Source organism: Myotis nattereri (assembly GCF_964212035.1).
Source record: "Myotis nattereri genome assembly, chromosome: 2".
In the NCBI taxonomy this organism is placed as follows: domain Eukaryota; kingdom Metazoa; phylum Chordata; class Mammalia; order Chiroptera; family Vespertilionidae; genus Myotis; species Myotis nattereri.
Genome location: NC_138076.1, coordinates 137,740,909 through 137,754,963, shown reverse-complemented (window position 1 = coordinate 137,754,963; position 14,055 = coordinate 137,740,909). Strand labels below are relative to the sequence as shown.

Sequence of the window (14,055 nt, the reverse complement as noted above, 5' to 3'; positions counted from 1 at the left end):
TGGGCACCAGCCTGTGGCAGGCGCCGCCGGCAGCGGCGGGGCGAGCGCGCGCATCCTCCCTGCGCCCAGTTTCTCCGCCTGCTCCCCCGGCAGGCGGGGCTCCAGCCGTCGCCCTGGGGTCTCCCGGGCTCTCCACCGGGAAATCGAAGGTGAAAGAAACCCGAGGGAGGCGGGAGGCGGGTGGGAGGAGCCTGCAGCCGGCGGTGGGGGTGGTGTGGGCGGGGCCTGAGGGCGTCGGGGCGGAGAAAGGGGCTGAGCAAACCCGGGAAGGAGGGTTGGCCACGCAGGCGCGGGGGCAGCGCCGAGAACCCCACGCGGGAGCTTCTAGTCTCCAACCACCGCTCCTCACTTCCCGGGAGAAGGGGCTGGGACTGGCCGAGAGCTAATAAAGAGTGAATGAGCTGCAGCCGCTGTGGCGGCCGGAGTCAGCCCGAGCGGCACCCGATCCTTGCGCTCGGGAGGCGGCGAGGGGAGGCGGGTCGTCTCGTCCCTCCCACCCGCCCCTCTTTCTCTCTCTTCCTCCAGCTGGTGGTCCCAGAGCCCGGCTCGGACCGGTCCGTCGGCCCCCATCCCGCACTCTTCCGCCTCCTCCGCGTCCCCACTCCTCACCTCGGGCGCCCCGAATGGCCATGGGTTAGGGTGGGGGCCTCGGGCAGCGGGGAAGACCAGCCCGGTGCCTCCGCCGGAGGGCGCGTAGCCCGAACGCCGCTCGCGGGCGCCGGGCATGGGGAGCGCGGTGTGAGCCCGCACCCCGGGAGGACGCCGGAGCCGCGGCGACGGGCCGAGGTGGAGGAAGAGCGCGTGGATTGGGAGGACCCAAGGGAGGAAGGGAGGGAGAGCAGGGAGGGTGGGGAAGCGAGGGAAAAGTGAAGCTGGGAGGAGAAGGCGGAGGAAGGTGGGGATTGATGCTTCTGTTTTTTGTTGCCGCTGCTGCCCTCGCGCTGGGAGCCGAGCCGGAGGGAAGGCGGTGGAGAGATGATTGCAGAGTTGGTGAGCAGCGCCCTGGGGCTCGCCTTGTATCTCAACACCCTAAGCGCGGATTTCTGCTATGATGACAGGTAAGGGGGCGAGAGGGAGGGGTGACCCCGAAGCTTCCCGCTTTAAAGGCTGGAAGTGCCTCCTGGAGCAACTAATCCGGCACCTGAATTAGGAGGCGCGTCAACATTAACACCTTAAAGCAGGAACAGCCGGGACGCGAGCGCGCTGGGCGGGCTGAAGGAGTTTGGGTTCCTAGTTTGCAGCAGGTTCTCTCCCTTGACTCTTCGGCTGTTGGCAGACGTTTAAATTTCTTAGCGGAAATCGCAGCAATTTGGGAAACTGTTTAATGAACGCATTAAAGAAAAAGTCTTAGGTATTCCTTGGTGCAACAAAAGCACATTGAGTGATTTTACGTCTGGGTTGGGAAGCTGTTCCCCGCCCCCTAATAGATCTTCCCCGTAACGTTTCCGTTTATTGATGGGACGGACAATTTTCTTTCCCGAGGGTAACACACACCTTTGACAGTTGCCAAAATAATGGAAAGAGGATCGTACTCTGCTTCAACTTTCCCTTTTGACGTGTAGTGTACTTGACTTGGAGCCAAGATAATGCTGCTGATGGTCTCCCCTGCTCTCCCCCCTCCCCCGCCTCCTCCCTCCCCTTGCCTCTTTCCCTAATCGATGGAGTAGCACTTTATAAAAGCTTGGCTTTCATTTCTGTTTGTGAGTTTCACATTAGACATTAGTGATTCTTTTGTGCTAATTGGGGAAGAAGACGCCCCTAGAGACTGAAGTTGTCTTCTGCATTTGGGTTCGTTTGGGTGGCTAATGAGACCTGAACTGTGTTGTCAAAGAAACTGCATCGATTTCTGGAAAATGTCATAGTTGTGCTCGTGGCTCTACCTATTTTTTAAACGTTGTTAGTGTTTAGAAACTGATGAAAAGCTCCAATAGCCATTAGGGAAAATTCCAATTTGTGTCTTTCCAGTGATTTAATCTGATTACAATTAAAACAGATGCATAATTAAAATATATTAGGGAGAACAGCACGCCTGGCTAAACTTATTAACCGTCCTGGGGTGTTTCATGCTCCATTGAAATTAAACTATCCAAAAAGTGAGCACAGATTTACTTTGACAGCTTTTCAGCAGCCTCTCTGGGCTATGGAAAGTGAATGGTTCCCTAGGGTCAGGGCGAGGCAGTGAGTGAACTTAGGAAAAGAGGTTGATAGTGAGGGGAGGTGAAGGCAAAATCTTCTCCTGGTAGTAATTAGCCATGTTCTATATTCTCTGGTGTGCCCGCTCTCTGACTAAAAGCATGTTCATGGATGTATACCTTCAGTCAGCGAATTTTGGTTCACATCCACATGTCTATTATGAAATCCCCTGATAGTCCCTGCAAAGACATCCAGCAAACCCTTCCTAATGCATTTTATAGAGTGTCTATCAGAGGCTAGTTGCTAGGAAGCCCCTGTTAGACATAAACTTTCCCTCAATTTTTAAGCAATGTGCAGATCTTAGCAATTATGCTACATGCTCTGAGAAGTAAGTGGTCTGTGAGAGGGGCTGCTTCTGTTCCCTCCAATTTTGGATTACAGTGCACCTGCTCTTTCTAGGGTAAATGGGAGAAAAATCTCTTGCTTCCAAAGAAGGGTGACTTTTCACAAAATAAGTTCAGGGACAAATCTTGGGCAGTGACTGGCTCTGTTGGGGACAGTTCCAATAGTAAGCACTTATGCCAAGAATATACAGCTTATGAAAAAGTAACTTGTTGTACTATTGTAACTTTTATAGAACACTGTGGTAAATCTGGCATGCCTCTTGTATGCTACTGTTTTTTGCTATCTAGTTCTTTGAAATGTACTTGTCAGAAGAAACTAGCCTGTAATGGTTAAGGCTGAAACTAAACTAAATTTTCAGGTACATTTTTTTCTATAGACTTAGGGCTTATTTTGTGTTTTTTGATCATCAATCAGAATTGTTAGGCCTTTGTAACTTTAAGGAAGAATGATGCAAGTGTGATGATGAATTAGTTGTGCTTTGATGGTGGACAATTGCTATAAATTCTCTACATGCTATAGGTTGAAGGGGGTGTCAGATTTGCTGACCTGTACCTCGCTACTTAGATGAATTTAGTGTGATGATTTGCTCATATCATCTAGTTGATAGCATGGTCAGTATATGATATCTAGAAATTATATATGACATGATATGGAGGGTCTGTAAATACAAATTATACTTTTGCTACAATTTGAAGTGTACTTGACTCTAATTTTCTAAGTGGCAGACCTGCATATGCAATTCCATACTTCTGAGAGTATGAAGTCTTAAAAGTATCAAACTTGTGCGTTTGTTTTTTTAAATATATTTTTGTTGATTTCAGAGGAAGGGAGAGGGAGAGAGATATAGAAACATCAGTGATGAGAGAGAATCATTGATCAGCTGCCTCCTGCATGCCCCCTACTGGGGATGGAGCCCACAACTCAGGCATGTGCCATTGATCGGAACCCGGACCCATCAGTCCACAGGCTGACACTCTGTCCACTGAGCCAAAAGGGTTAGAGCTAAACTTGGTTTTTATGTGTCTTGGTTTTTATGAAGTCGTGAAATACATATTAATAGGATCCTGGAACTTGGTGTCTGCACAGCATGTTCAGGTGATTTGGTGCCAAGGTGCACTGCAAGTTGTGGCTTTCAGATACAGTACTTTCTAACTACTCTCACTCACTAGGGTGTGAAGGGGGAAGAGGGCTGGGGAGGCAGTGGAAACTGTAGGATGATGAGAATGTGTTTATTTCCATCACTCCATTTCAGACTACAAAGGCCCAAGTTCAAAACTTTGTTTAAACTACGTCTGTGGATTCCGCTGCCCCCCCAGGAACTTCTGTGAAATACAGCTCTGTGAGGAGGGCAGGGCTGGAAGCAAAAGAGCTGCACTCAGGGAGGGAGGTGGCTCTTAAGCTTGACTTGCTTAACTAAATCAAGACTGTGCATTTTAGCTGAAGAATCTGGCATTTACTGTAGGAGGGCTTTATATTGCTTCAGCTTACAGATTATTGCTGTGGTACTTCTCAAAGTTATCATTTCTTTTAAGTATAGTGATCAGGTTTACTTTAAAAACGATATATATAATTACTTGCAGTGTTTGATGTAGTTTGGTTGAGATTAAATGGTAATCTGAAACGTTTTTATAGCAGAATCAATTTCCCTATGGTAAAATTTAATATTTTACAAGTTTTTCTGTGCTAAACTCAAGAATATGGCTAGGATGTGATGAAACAAACAGTAAAAGAGTAGAATTCATCCTATCTGATCAAAAAAGCATACATGGTTTCAACTTCATTCCTCTTCCCCTTGCCTCCAATCTAGTAATGACTATATTGAATCTTAAGTTGTGGTTAGAGTAAAATTGGAATTATAAATGTGCAGTTTTTGCCAGACTTTAAATCATGTTGCATATGACTTCTCGAAGGACCCTCTCATTTTCTGGAGAAATTTGGTGTTTAGGTCAGTGGAAACAACTGGCTGACCCCAAATTCTCTGCTCTGTTATGTATTTGGCAAGGATAATATTACATCATTTTCCCTTCATCCTCTTTAAAAATAGTACTGTTAATATGCTTTGCATAGAGATAACACTAAAAGAGGAGTCAGTTTACTTCAAAGCAATAGAAGTAAACCCTAACTATTGTTTTGTAGTCTGATTTCATTTTGACTTACCATCTCATTGAAGGCATTTCCTTTAAGTCATATAACTAGTAAATAAGATAATGCAACTAGTACATGTTTTTATTCTCACATGAGTAAAATAATGCACTCGTTAAAAAAAAAAGTCAGTTGGAGGTTTTGAAAGTGGGAAATGGATTTGTGGCTGCTTTGAACATTTTTTTTCCTTATTGCTGATTTTGCATTTGTTAAACCCAACCATGATCATTAACATTACCTTTATGTTTCTTAGCTATTCCATTTTGCAATAATTGTGTGAAACTTGGAGAAACAACTTCATGGCAGAAATTTCTGCTCTTGAATTAAAACTACTCCAAGCTCTTCATAGCACATTCCTAATTTAGTTTTTCTTTTGGATATAAATGTAAATCTTTATTTTTATGGAAACACTAGTTAAGACGTTTCTTCCTTAAAGTCATTGATTAACAGTATTTTAAAAGAAGGAATGGAAGATGTAAGGCATGTTAGCAAGTTTTTTAAAAACTTTATTTTCTAAAGCTATTCAACTGTGCCTTCTCCTTGGTCTTTTAATGTTACTGTCAGTTTGGGTTTTTGACCTGGTATGATCTTTTGTGAAATGATCAATCCCTCTGTTAACTTGCCTCTAGAAAGTTCCCCTGAACAACTTGCCTTCGACCAATATGTTATTGGTACCTTAAAATTCTAGTGTGTGCAACCATTGAAGGAATGCCCGGTGTTTAAAGTATGTTTACAAAGAATTACTTATAAAATCAAAGTAAAGAAGGGAGAAGTTTGCTTTGAATCAAAGGATATATCATCAAGACTATGCAGGAAGAAGCCAATGTGTACGAGAGTGTTTTGTTTTTTTCACTCTAATTTCCTTCCCAGTTTATAAGACACCGAAAAAATGCAAGTGGACCCAATTTATAGTTAATGAAATATTTTATGTGACATTTTATTTTTTAGCTGTTTTGATTGTTTAATCAACTCTATGTAGAATTGGTTCATTTTGCTGAACAAGTACATCTCAACAGTAAATTAAAATTAGGTGAAGCCAGTAGAGACCACTTTGCCTCACCTCCATTGAGACTGCCACATGGGGATTAGCTAGCAAATGACCCAAATACAAGCACCGGATGGACATTTACGAATGCCATAGGGAAAATTGCTTGCCAGCCATCTGTCTCTTAATGGTTTCCATGTAAATGTACATTTTTGGCTGTGTTATTATATAGTCAATTTACATTGTCTTGTCATCTGCACTTAGTTTTTCAGTGTTATTGTGCCCCTGCTGTAACACTGAATTCCTTGCTGCTATAATTATGAAATACCTACAACCTTTTGTATTCCGGTATGAGATAGGAGCTCGGTTTGTCTCTCTCATCTCCTTGTTGCTGTTTTGCACACTAAAGGCACTTATTTAAAACGCCCGTGATGGTGCAGCTGTTTGTCATAGGCGAAGGGTACATTTTCTCTAAAACAGGCACCTTCCTAAGAGGAAGGGGCCAAGTTTACCCTTAAGGCACTTTGAAAAATCAGGGCTGACAAACCTAGTTTCTTATAACTTTATTTTTCTCACCCAACATGGTTTATACCTGTAACATTCACTTTTTAGATTGTTTGTCTCTTGGAAGCTAATTATATGATCAGCTTTGGGTACTTATTGAATAGCTTCACAAAAGTGGCAAGTGCGGCAGCTTGATGGGAAGGAAAAGTGGGTTGTTGAATGTAAAGACCTCGCCTCTATGAACAGCTGTCCTCACTTAGAGCCTAGTAGGGGGGAAAAAAAAGTGTAGAGGCATAGCACCAGGAATTGCACTACCTTCTGTTTTTCGTAGGATGAAAAAGGCATACTATTTTGAGTAATTACAGATGTAATGATATGCAATGGTTTCTTTGAAGATTTGATTTGTGTGTGCTTTTGAGGAATAATGACTACATTCAATAATTCACTAGTTATGAATATTACTAGACACGGGCTTCTCATACATATGGTGCCTAATACAAGCAGCAGCTGTTCACTCTTGTTAGCAGCACCCATACCTGTCTGTCCTTTCTTACCTGTACTGTAGCAGGTACTATAAAGTGTTTGAGAGTCTGATGGTAGGCTTATACAAATGCCAAGAGCTTGTCCTTTAGCAGAATTTCACTTGCATTTACTCGTGTTTATTTTGACTAATACTCATATTTTAAAACTTTTACTGGGACTCTGTCAGCTTCTCTCCCAGGACATTGGTGCCCAGGATCCATGGTAGACGGTTTGAACTGGCGTTCTTCTGGGTCTGGTGCTCATGGGTACTTGATTCGCACGTGGGGAAGCTTTAAACTACTTCTCCCAAATTTCTTCTTCCTAATTGTCCAGTCAGTTGTTTTCCTTGGAGGCTTGGAGTGGCTGAACTCCGGGAGTTAACGAGATTTGCCTCTGCTGGTCATAGGGATTGAAGACGTTTGCCTGAGAGAGATTTTTTTGGGCTGTATTTTCTAGACAGTTAATTCTAACAAGATGCAGCACTATTAAATTTCTATTGATCTCCTTTCCTCCTCTCTGACAGTTTACCTTTTCAATCACATTTGACCGCTTCTCTGGTATTCAGGGTTTCTTAGAATAAAGGTGTACATGTTCATTTTAATATTTTAAGAACTTTTTGAGATTCCAAATTTGGGTTCAGCTATGACCTTTTGTCTTTCCAGGTAGATGGGAAATTATTGAATAAACCTATCGACTCAGGAGAATTTTGAAGAAGTCAGGAACACAAATGATTTGTTTTTTAAGTCCATATTGAGAGCTGCTGTTATGTTTTTAGAGTAGTATATTTTTGTTTACAGTCATTTCCTAAAATGCAGTTAATTTGGACAACTGAAAGTGACTTTATGGATGAGAGGGAGAGAGATTTTGATTTGCTCATGACTAAAAAAAAAAATAATATGGAAAATTCTAACTCCACCTCTAGATTCCATCTTATTGCGGAATTAAATTATATGAACATTTACTTTATTCCAAGGCTGTGTGCCTGCTTTGTTGCCGAGGGCACTGCTACTGTGTCTGCTTTAAAAGTGCTGTAGTTTTTGGCAGAGGAGATGCTATTTGCTTATGGTAATTCCATGTAAGCTTTTGTTTCTTGATTTCTTTGCCGGGCATTGGTGATATCAGAGTGAGGCAGGGTATGCAGGGTGGCGCAGCATGCAGTTATCATCAAAGAGACTGACTAAATTACATGATTTATCAAATGAAACACATCAGTGCCCTTGGAATAGCAGCTGTGAGCTAGGTGCTGTGGCCAATGGCTTAATTAAGGAACAATGTATGAAAATATTACCATGGGGTAAAGGAATTTATTGACATTTGAAACTGCAAAAGTCACAAGTTTTGGTAGTTAGCGAAAGTGCTTGTTTCCGTAATTGTGGTTCCAGAGACCATTGGTTTCTTTAGAAGTGGAACATTTTGATTGTCCTAGCCTAGAAATTCTCCCTTGACATCCTTTAGGAGTATTTTAACTTCAAAGGATGTGTTGTTTGCTGAAGAGTGGCCACTGGGGCGCAATATGGCTCTTGACATTTTGAGCGGTGTTAAATGATGACATTGAAGTATTTCAAACAGCCATGCTTCAACATTGTTTAAAAAGCCAGTGGGGAGAATGACAATCCGTATCCCTGCATACTTGGAATTCTTTGGGTATTAATTTTAAATGCAGTTCACAAGTTTGCCTCTTAAAAATAAGTTAAAAAAAAAAGGGCGAATAAGGCTAGTAAAAGTTTTACGGCTGTGTATTAGGAAATTTTGTTTTCTTTTTTCAATTGCTTATACGTGTTCTATAAAGAGACTGAAAAGATGCAGACCACAGCCTTGTTTTTTGTTTTAAGCTCTCAATTGGGTTATATGCCTGTTGTTTAGAACACTGTCATAAAGCATATTGTTGATTCTATTATAAACTCAAGACTATAAAACTAGTCTTTGAGAGGCAGACAAGGGGAAAACACTTCAGGAAAAGTAAACTCTTGTGTTTGTTAATTTCCAATTTAAGTGAAGGCACGTGCACCCTGCTTTCTTTTCTGTTACTGGTATCTCTTGGGTTAAAAATGAGAGTCCGTAGTTTTACTCTTTACAAGGTCAGTGCATGTGAAAGTGACATCCCTGCAAATTGTGTTCTCAACAGGGATTGCCTTAGGAGGTGGTGGCTCTAGAGATACCTTCACAGGTTTGACCGCTTTTCTCAGTCTGGAGGGACATTTGCCATTACAGAGCCATTTGGGAGAGGGGTTCTTGAGGCAGGGCTAGCACCTACCCTGTTCCTCTGGGGACCTTGCTCATTGTTTCATAAACTGCCTTTTGGCTACGTCTGCCTTTCTGTCTTCAGATTTCTAAAGGTATAATAAATACTGAGCCTGCCGCCCTGGGTTGTCAGATCGTCTTCAGGTAGAGCAAGTGGATCCAAATTCTCTGTCGAGTGTACCTTTAGAACAGGATGTTCCCCTCCTCCTCCAATAATTAACTACAGGACTGCTCTCCCAAAGCAATTGAAAAAGCCCATTTTGACAAAGAAAGCTTCCTGTGACAAATTTCCCAACTATAACTTTGCAGAAGAAAAGTTCTCAGATGATGAAGAAGTTTAATCAGGCAAAAAGACATTTTTATTTGCAGAAATGGGCCCTTTAGAGGGAAGCAATTATTTATAGCTGATGTGAAGAAGTGGTATACCTGAATTCATTTGGTAAACCTCATTTAAAATAGGAAGGTTATTCTTGTTATGCTGTTGAAAGAAAGAAAAAATGGTGCTGAATAGTCAGTGAACTTATGTTAAAGAAATAAGCTTTTACACATTAACCCACTCTCTAGGGATATGGATTGGTTTAACCAAAGAAAAATGAATTTAGGATTTGAATTAAAACCTTTTAAAGACACCAGTGTGCAGCCTGCAAGCACTGACTGTAGTTTGCCACATGGAGTCTTCTATTTAAAAAATATTCTTTAGTTTTGGTTCCTCCATCTGTCTATGTAAGAATCTTTGTATTTTTTCCTTTGACAACAGTGGTGTGTTTTGCTTTTGTTACATGTTGAACAGAAAGTGAAATTTCACTGTTTTAAAACCTCTCGTATGTCGTCAACCTAAATAATGTAAGCCATTTCTATGAGAAGGTAGTTAGTAGTTACTTTCAAATTCAGAAATGGTATTGAGGATGCCTGTGGCAGGCTTTGTCCCTTCTCAGGATTTGCCCCCCTGCCTTCATCCTTTGATATGGACAGTTGCCTTTTTAAAAAAATCTTTCAAAATGCAGTGTAAGCCCCCAGTTTCTTTGAATCCAATAGATCTCCCTATGCCTTGCTTAAAGGGCCATTGGTGAGCTGGTCTCTTTCCATCTGGTATGTGTATATAGTTCTAGATCAGTCTACTTGCAAATCATTTGGGGCTGTGAAAATGCAGATTCTGCCTGGAGTGGGCCCAAGAGCCTGCATCTCCGTCATTCACAGGTATAACAGATGGCTATTGGTTCACGGGCCACATGGTAATAAGAGTAGTAAGGCTTTATTTCATTTAAATGTATTACACATCGGCTCAGTGTGTTGTACAGATACTTAGATACTTGGAAAGGCTACCTAAACTCCTGGATTAAAAATGATCAAGGATAAGGCACCTCTCTTCTTTGTATGAGTCTAGTCATTTTATTTCATCTCTCTCTGCTTTGTTCAATCACATCTCCTTTAAATTGGTCATGTGGATTTGAGGTATTGTGTGGATTCTGAAAAGGTAGAGAGCCTGCTGAAACCCTAGGAGGTGATCTCTATGGAAATATCGGTCACCATCTTGTATTACAGTGTTATCTTCTTTGTAGCACTGCTGTGGAGATAGGTATTGGATGCTGATTTTGACAAATAAACTGATAGGCGGTTGGTCACCTTAGGCTTATGACTTGAATAGATGCCTTAACTGAGTCTCCATAGTCAGGCCTTCATTAGTTTGTGCTTTTGTTAAGCAACCCCTTGTAAGGGAATTTGGCTTACATTGCATGAAGGCTTTAAAAATTACAGGGTGGCAGCAAAAATATAAGTATTTAGGAAGCTGGGAGTGGGAAAGCTGAAGATTTATTGATGATAATCAGGCACTGGGTGATGCTATCAGGTAGAGGTATCTACATAAAAGTAGAAATGCTTGGGCCCCTATGATTTTTTTTTTAGCCTGTTATACAGAACCTTAGCCTTTGGGCACTTTCGAGTGTTTCTGATTCATTGAATGCCCTATGATTCTGAAAATTTACATACCTACTTAATAGGAATATTTTTGAAGTGCTCATTCTAAAATGAGTTAAAATTATTCCTTTTTTTTTTTTTTTTTTAAATACTGGGCCCTAGAGGCAGTTTCGTAAACAAACATTAGGCCATGATAGGAGATTAGAATTATGGTCTTGGAGTTACGTATCACTTTACTAGCGAGGTACTCCAGCCACTCATTGCTCTAAGACTTGGTGTTATAATTGTTTAGGGAGTGAAAGTAACAATAATAACTGCCTACCACAGAGTGGGGATCAAATGAAATGTTCTCTGTGTGTTTTAAAAGCTTCATAGCTCCAGATTTAGGTGTAGAGAGTGGACGAAAAGGGGCCACCTGCTCCCCTGACAAGCTCAGGGAAGGCCCGTATGGTGGCCCTAAAAACTCAGAGACCTAAAAGTAACCACACAGGATGGTCTGAAATGAAAACATTTTTAACTGAAACGCAGTTTTTGGTGGGTAGTCATGTCCTAGACTAGCCTCTTCTCTGGCAAAGGTCAATCTTTACCTTCACCGAGCCTATTGTCTTTTTGCATCTAGATAACATATCCTTGGAATGTCAGAGTAATTTTCCTTTTTCCAGACCCCTCAAAGCACAGGCACTGCTAGGGGGAACACAAATAAACTCATTGTTATCGAGCTAAATGTTGACTGTTAACTATCTCTCACCACCTAACTCAGTGGTCAGCAAACTGCGGCTCGGGAGCCACATGTGTCTCTTTGGCCCCTTGAGTGTGGCTCTTCCTAAGCCTTAGGAGTGCCCTAATTAAGTTAATAACAATGTACCTACCTATATAGTTTAAATTTAAAAAATTTGGCTCTCAAAAGAAATTTCAGTCGTCGTACTGTTGATATTTGGCTCTGTTGACTCATGAGTTTGCCGACCACTGACCTAAGTGAAAGAAGTATGTGTCAGTTATTTTCATTTTATCCAACCCCAGATGTTTCCCCACTTTGCTTTCTCCTGTCTCCCTAATCTATCACCAGTGGATTTCATATAACCCACGTATGTCTCCTCTTTTGATTGTAATGTATAAAACAAGATGCAAAACTGCCTTTCTCTGGAGCATTATCTCAATCCATTGAGGTTCTGCTTCCCAGCATTTGTCAACAATCTGGCTCAAATGAACTCACAGAAATTCTTCACAGGTTTGAATGTTTCTTACATTAACCAGAGTGTTGGACCAGAGGCTGAATGGCTCAGTACATTTGTATCTGACGCTCTTCTCCCCTGAGAACGGAGCTGTGTTCTCCATGTTATTGCTACCTTTTTCTCTCAGAGTCAGTGGGACTCCTGCTGCCCCAGCTGCTGTTGCCTCCCCACCACCCATCTCTGCTTCTAATGTTCGAAGCCTCACTGCATAAGCAGTTCTTCCTCTCCTCTATTTCTTTTCTGTGCTTTCCCTGTGTGTCTTGTCTCTGCGTGAAGGCTTACTTTGAATAGACCTTCTGGCCAATCTGAGTCTTCTTTTGCAGGGTAAAAGCACCAATTACAGTGCACCGGGTGTAAATAATGTTTGGTACTTTGGTTCTGCTTGGCAGGGTGTACTCACGGTCTCCCTCTTCAGTGGCAACTCTTTTTCTTTTACGAATATGTTCAGATTCAGAGCAGTTCTGGCAGCCGGTGATTAGAAAAGCAATATGTCAGAGAAGCTGTTTTTTCCTCCATTGAAGTGTTCATGTTAATCAGTCCTGTATTGAGAATTGGGAGTAAGTACTAGATGGTCACACATCATTTTTCAACAGTTTGGCTCAAGTAAACTCACCAAATGGTAACATCTAGTACCTAACCTTGGTGATACATTTTTGTAAGTAATTAGAAAATATTTCTTAATATTAGACCTTTTCAATCAACAGAGTGGCTAAAAAGTAAAAAGACCACAGATTTATGGAATCAGATAATCTAGAGATCTAATCCCAGAACTATTACTTGCTTATTGGGTAATTTTGATCGCGCTACTAAGATTCTTTTAGCCTCTGTTCCTTGTTGTATAGAATGGGTGTAGCAATACCTATTTAATACAGTTGTTGGGAGAATAGACCGAGATAAATTATATAAAGTGCCTGGTCCAGTGTCTGGTGTCCAGGATAATTATTAAATATTTCTCTTAAGAAATTTTTCATTAACTCTATTGCTGATAGCTTAAAATCACTGTATAGTAACATCTGGAAGTATTATAAAGCATTTAGGGATTTTTCTTAAAAGCCAATGTTCAGAACTTAAACTTATTTCTAGTAATATTTAAGTTAGCAATTCAGATATGTTTAGGGTAGCTGAAAGGGGTCAGTGAACTCTATTAAATAACTACTAATTTTTTTAAAAAAATATATTTTATTGATTTTTTTACAGAGAGAAAGGGAGAGAGATAGAGTTAGAAACATCGATGAGAGAGAAACATCGATCAGCTGCCTCCTGCACATCTCCTACTGGGGATGTGCCTGCAACCCAGGTACATGCCCTTGACCAGAATCGAACCTGTGACCTTTCAGTCCGCAGGCTGATGCTCTATCCACTGAGCCAAACCGGTTTCGGCACTACTAATTTTTGAATTTAATTTTATCTTGAGTTATAAGTTTGGAGAAATGTTGAAACTGAGCATTATACACACATGCATACATGCATGCACGAACACACACACATGCAAATTTTGCCAATAAAATGTTTGCAGTATATACTCAATTCGAAGTACATATGAAACACAGAACTAGGATGTCTTCTATGTTCTTCACCATAATTGACTTTCTTCTTTGAGTTAGATTATACTGCATAGTAGCATTGCAAAATTATGATTTCTTAGCATCTTGTAAGAATTGTTTTACTCTATGAAGTGTATCTAGTAAATGAAAAAGCTTAAACAATGAAAAACTAGAGTTGTTTTTATTGGCGTTGAGAACAGCACCAGGTGTTAGACCAGTGGGACAAGATCGGATCTGGATTCAGCAACCTCTGTCCTTGAGTTCTGGCTAGGAAAGAATTCAGAGCCAAGACTCAAACTATAAGAGGAAGGTTATTTAGACAGTCACAGGGTACAAGAAGTGAGCTGCAGGAGAAATGGGCTCAGGAAACAAGTTACAGGGGCGGAAGAAGGGCCCTTGGGGCTTAGGAGAGAGGAAGGTAAATGTGATATGC

General features: G+C 41.4%; 1 protein-coding gene across 1 annotated transcript in view; it reads left to right on the top strand.

The window, feature by feature from the left end:
* The first annotated feature begins 264 nt into the window (after window positions 1–264).
* TMTC2 (transmembrane O-mannosyltransferase targeting cadherins 2) overlaps window positions 265–14,055 on the top strand; it is a 403,304-nt gene continuing 389,513 nt past the window's right edge. Inside the window, exon 1 of the mRNA XM_081084170.1 lies at window positions 265–1,058. Coding sequence (XP_080940296.1) covers window positions 976–1,058 — 83 coding nt within the window. The 5' untranslated portion in view covers window positions 265–975. The remainder of the gene's footprint in view (window positions 1,059–14,055) is intronic.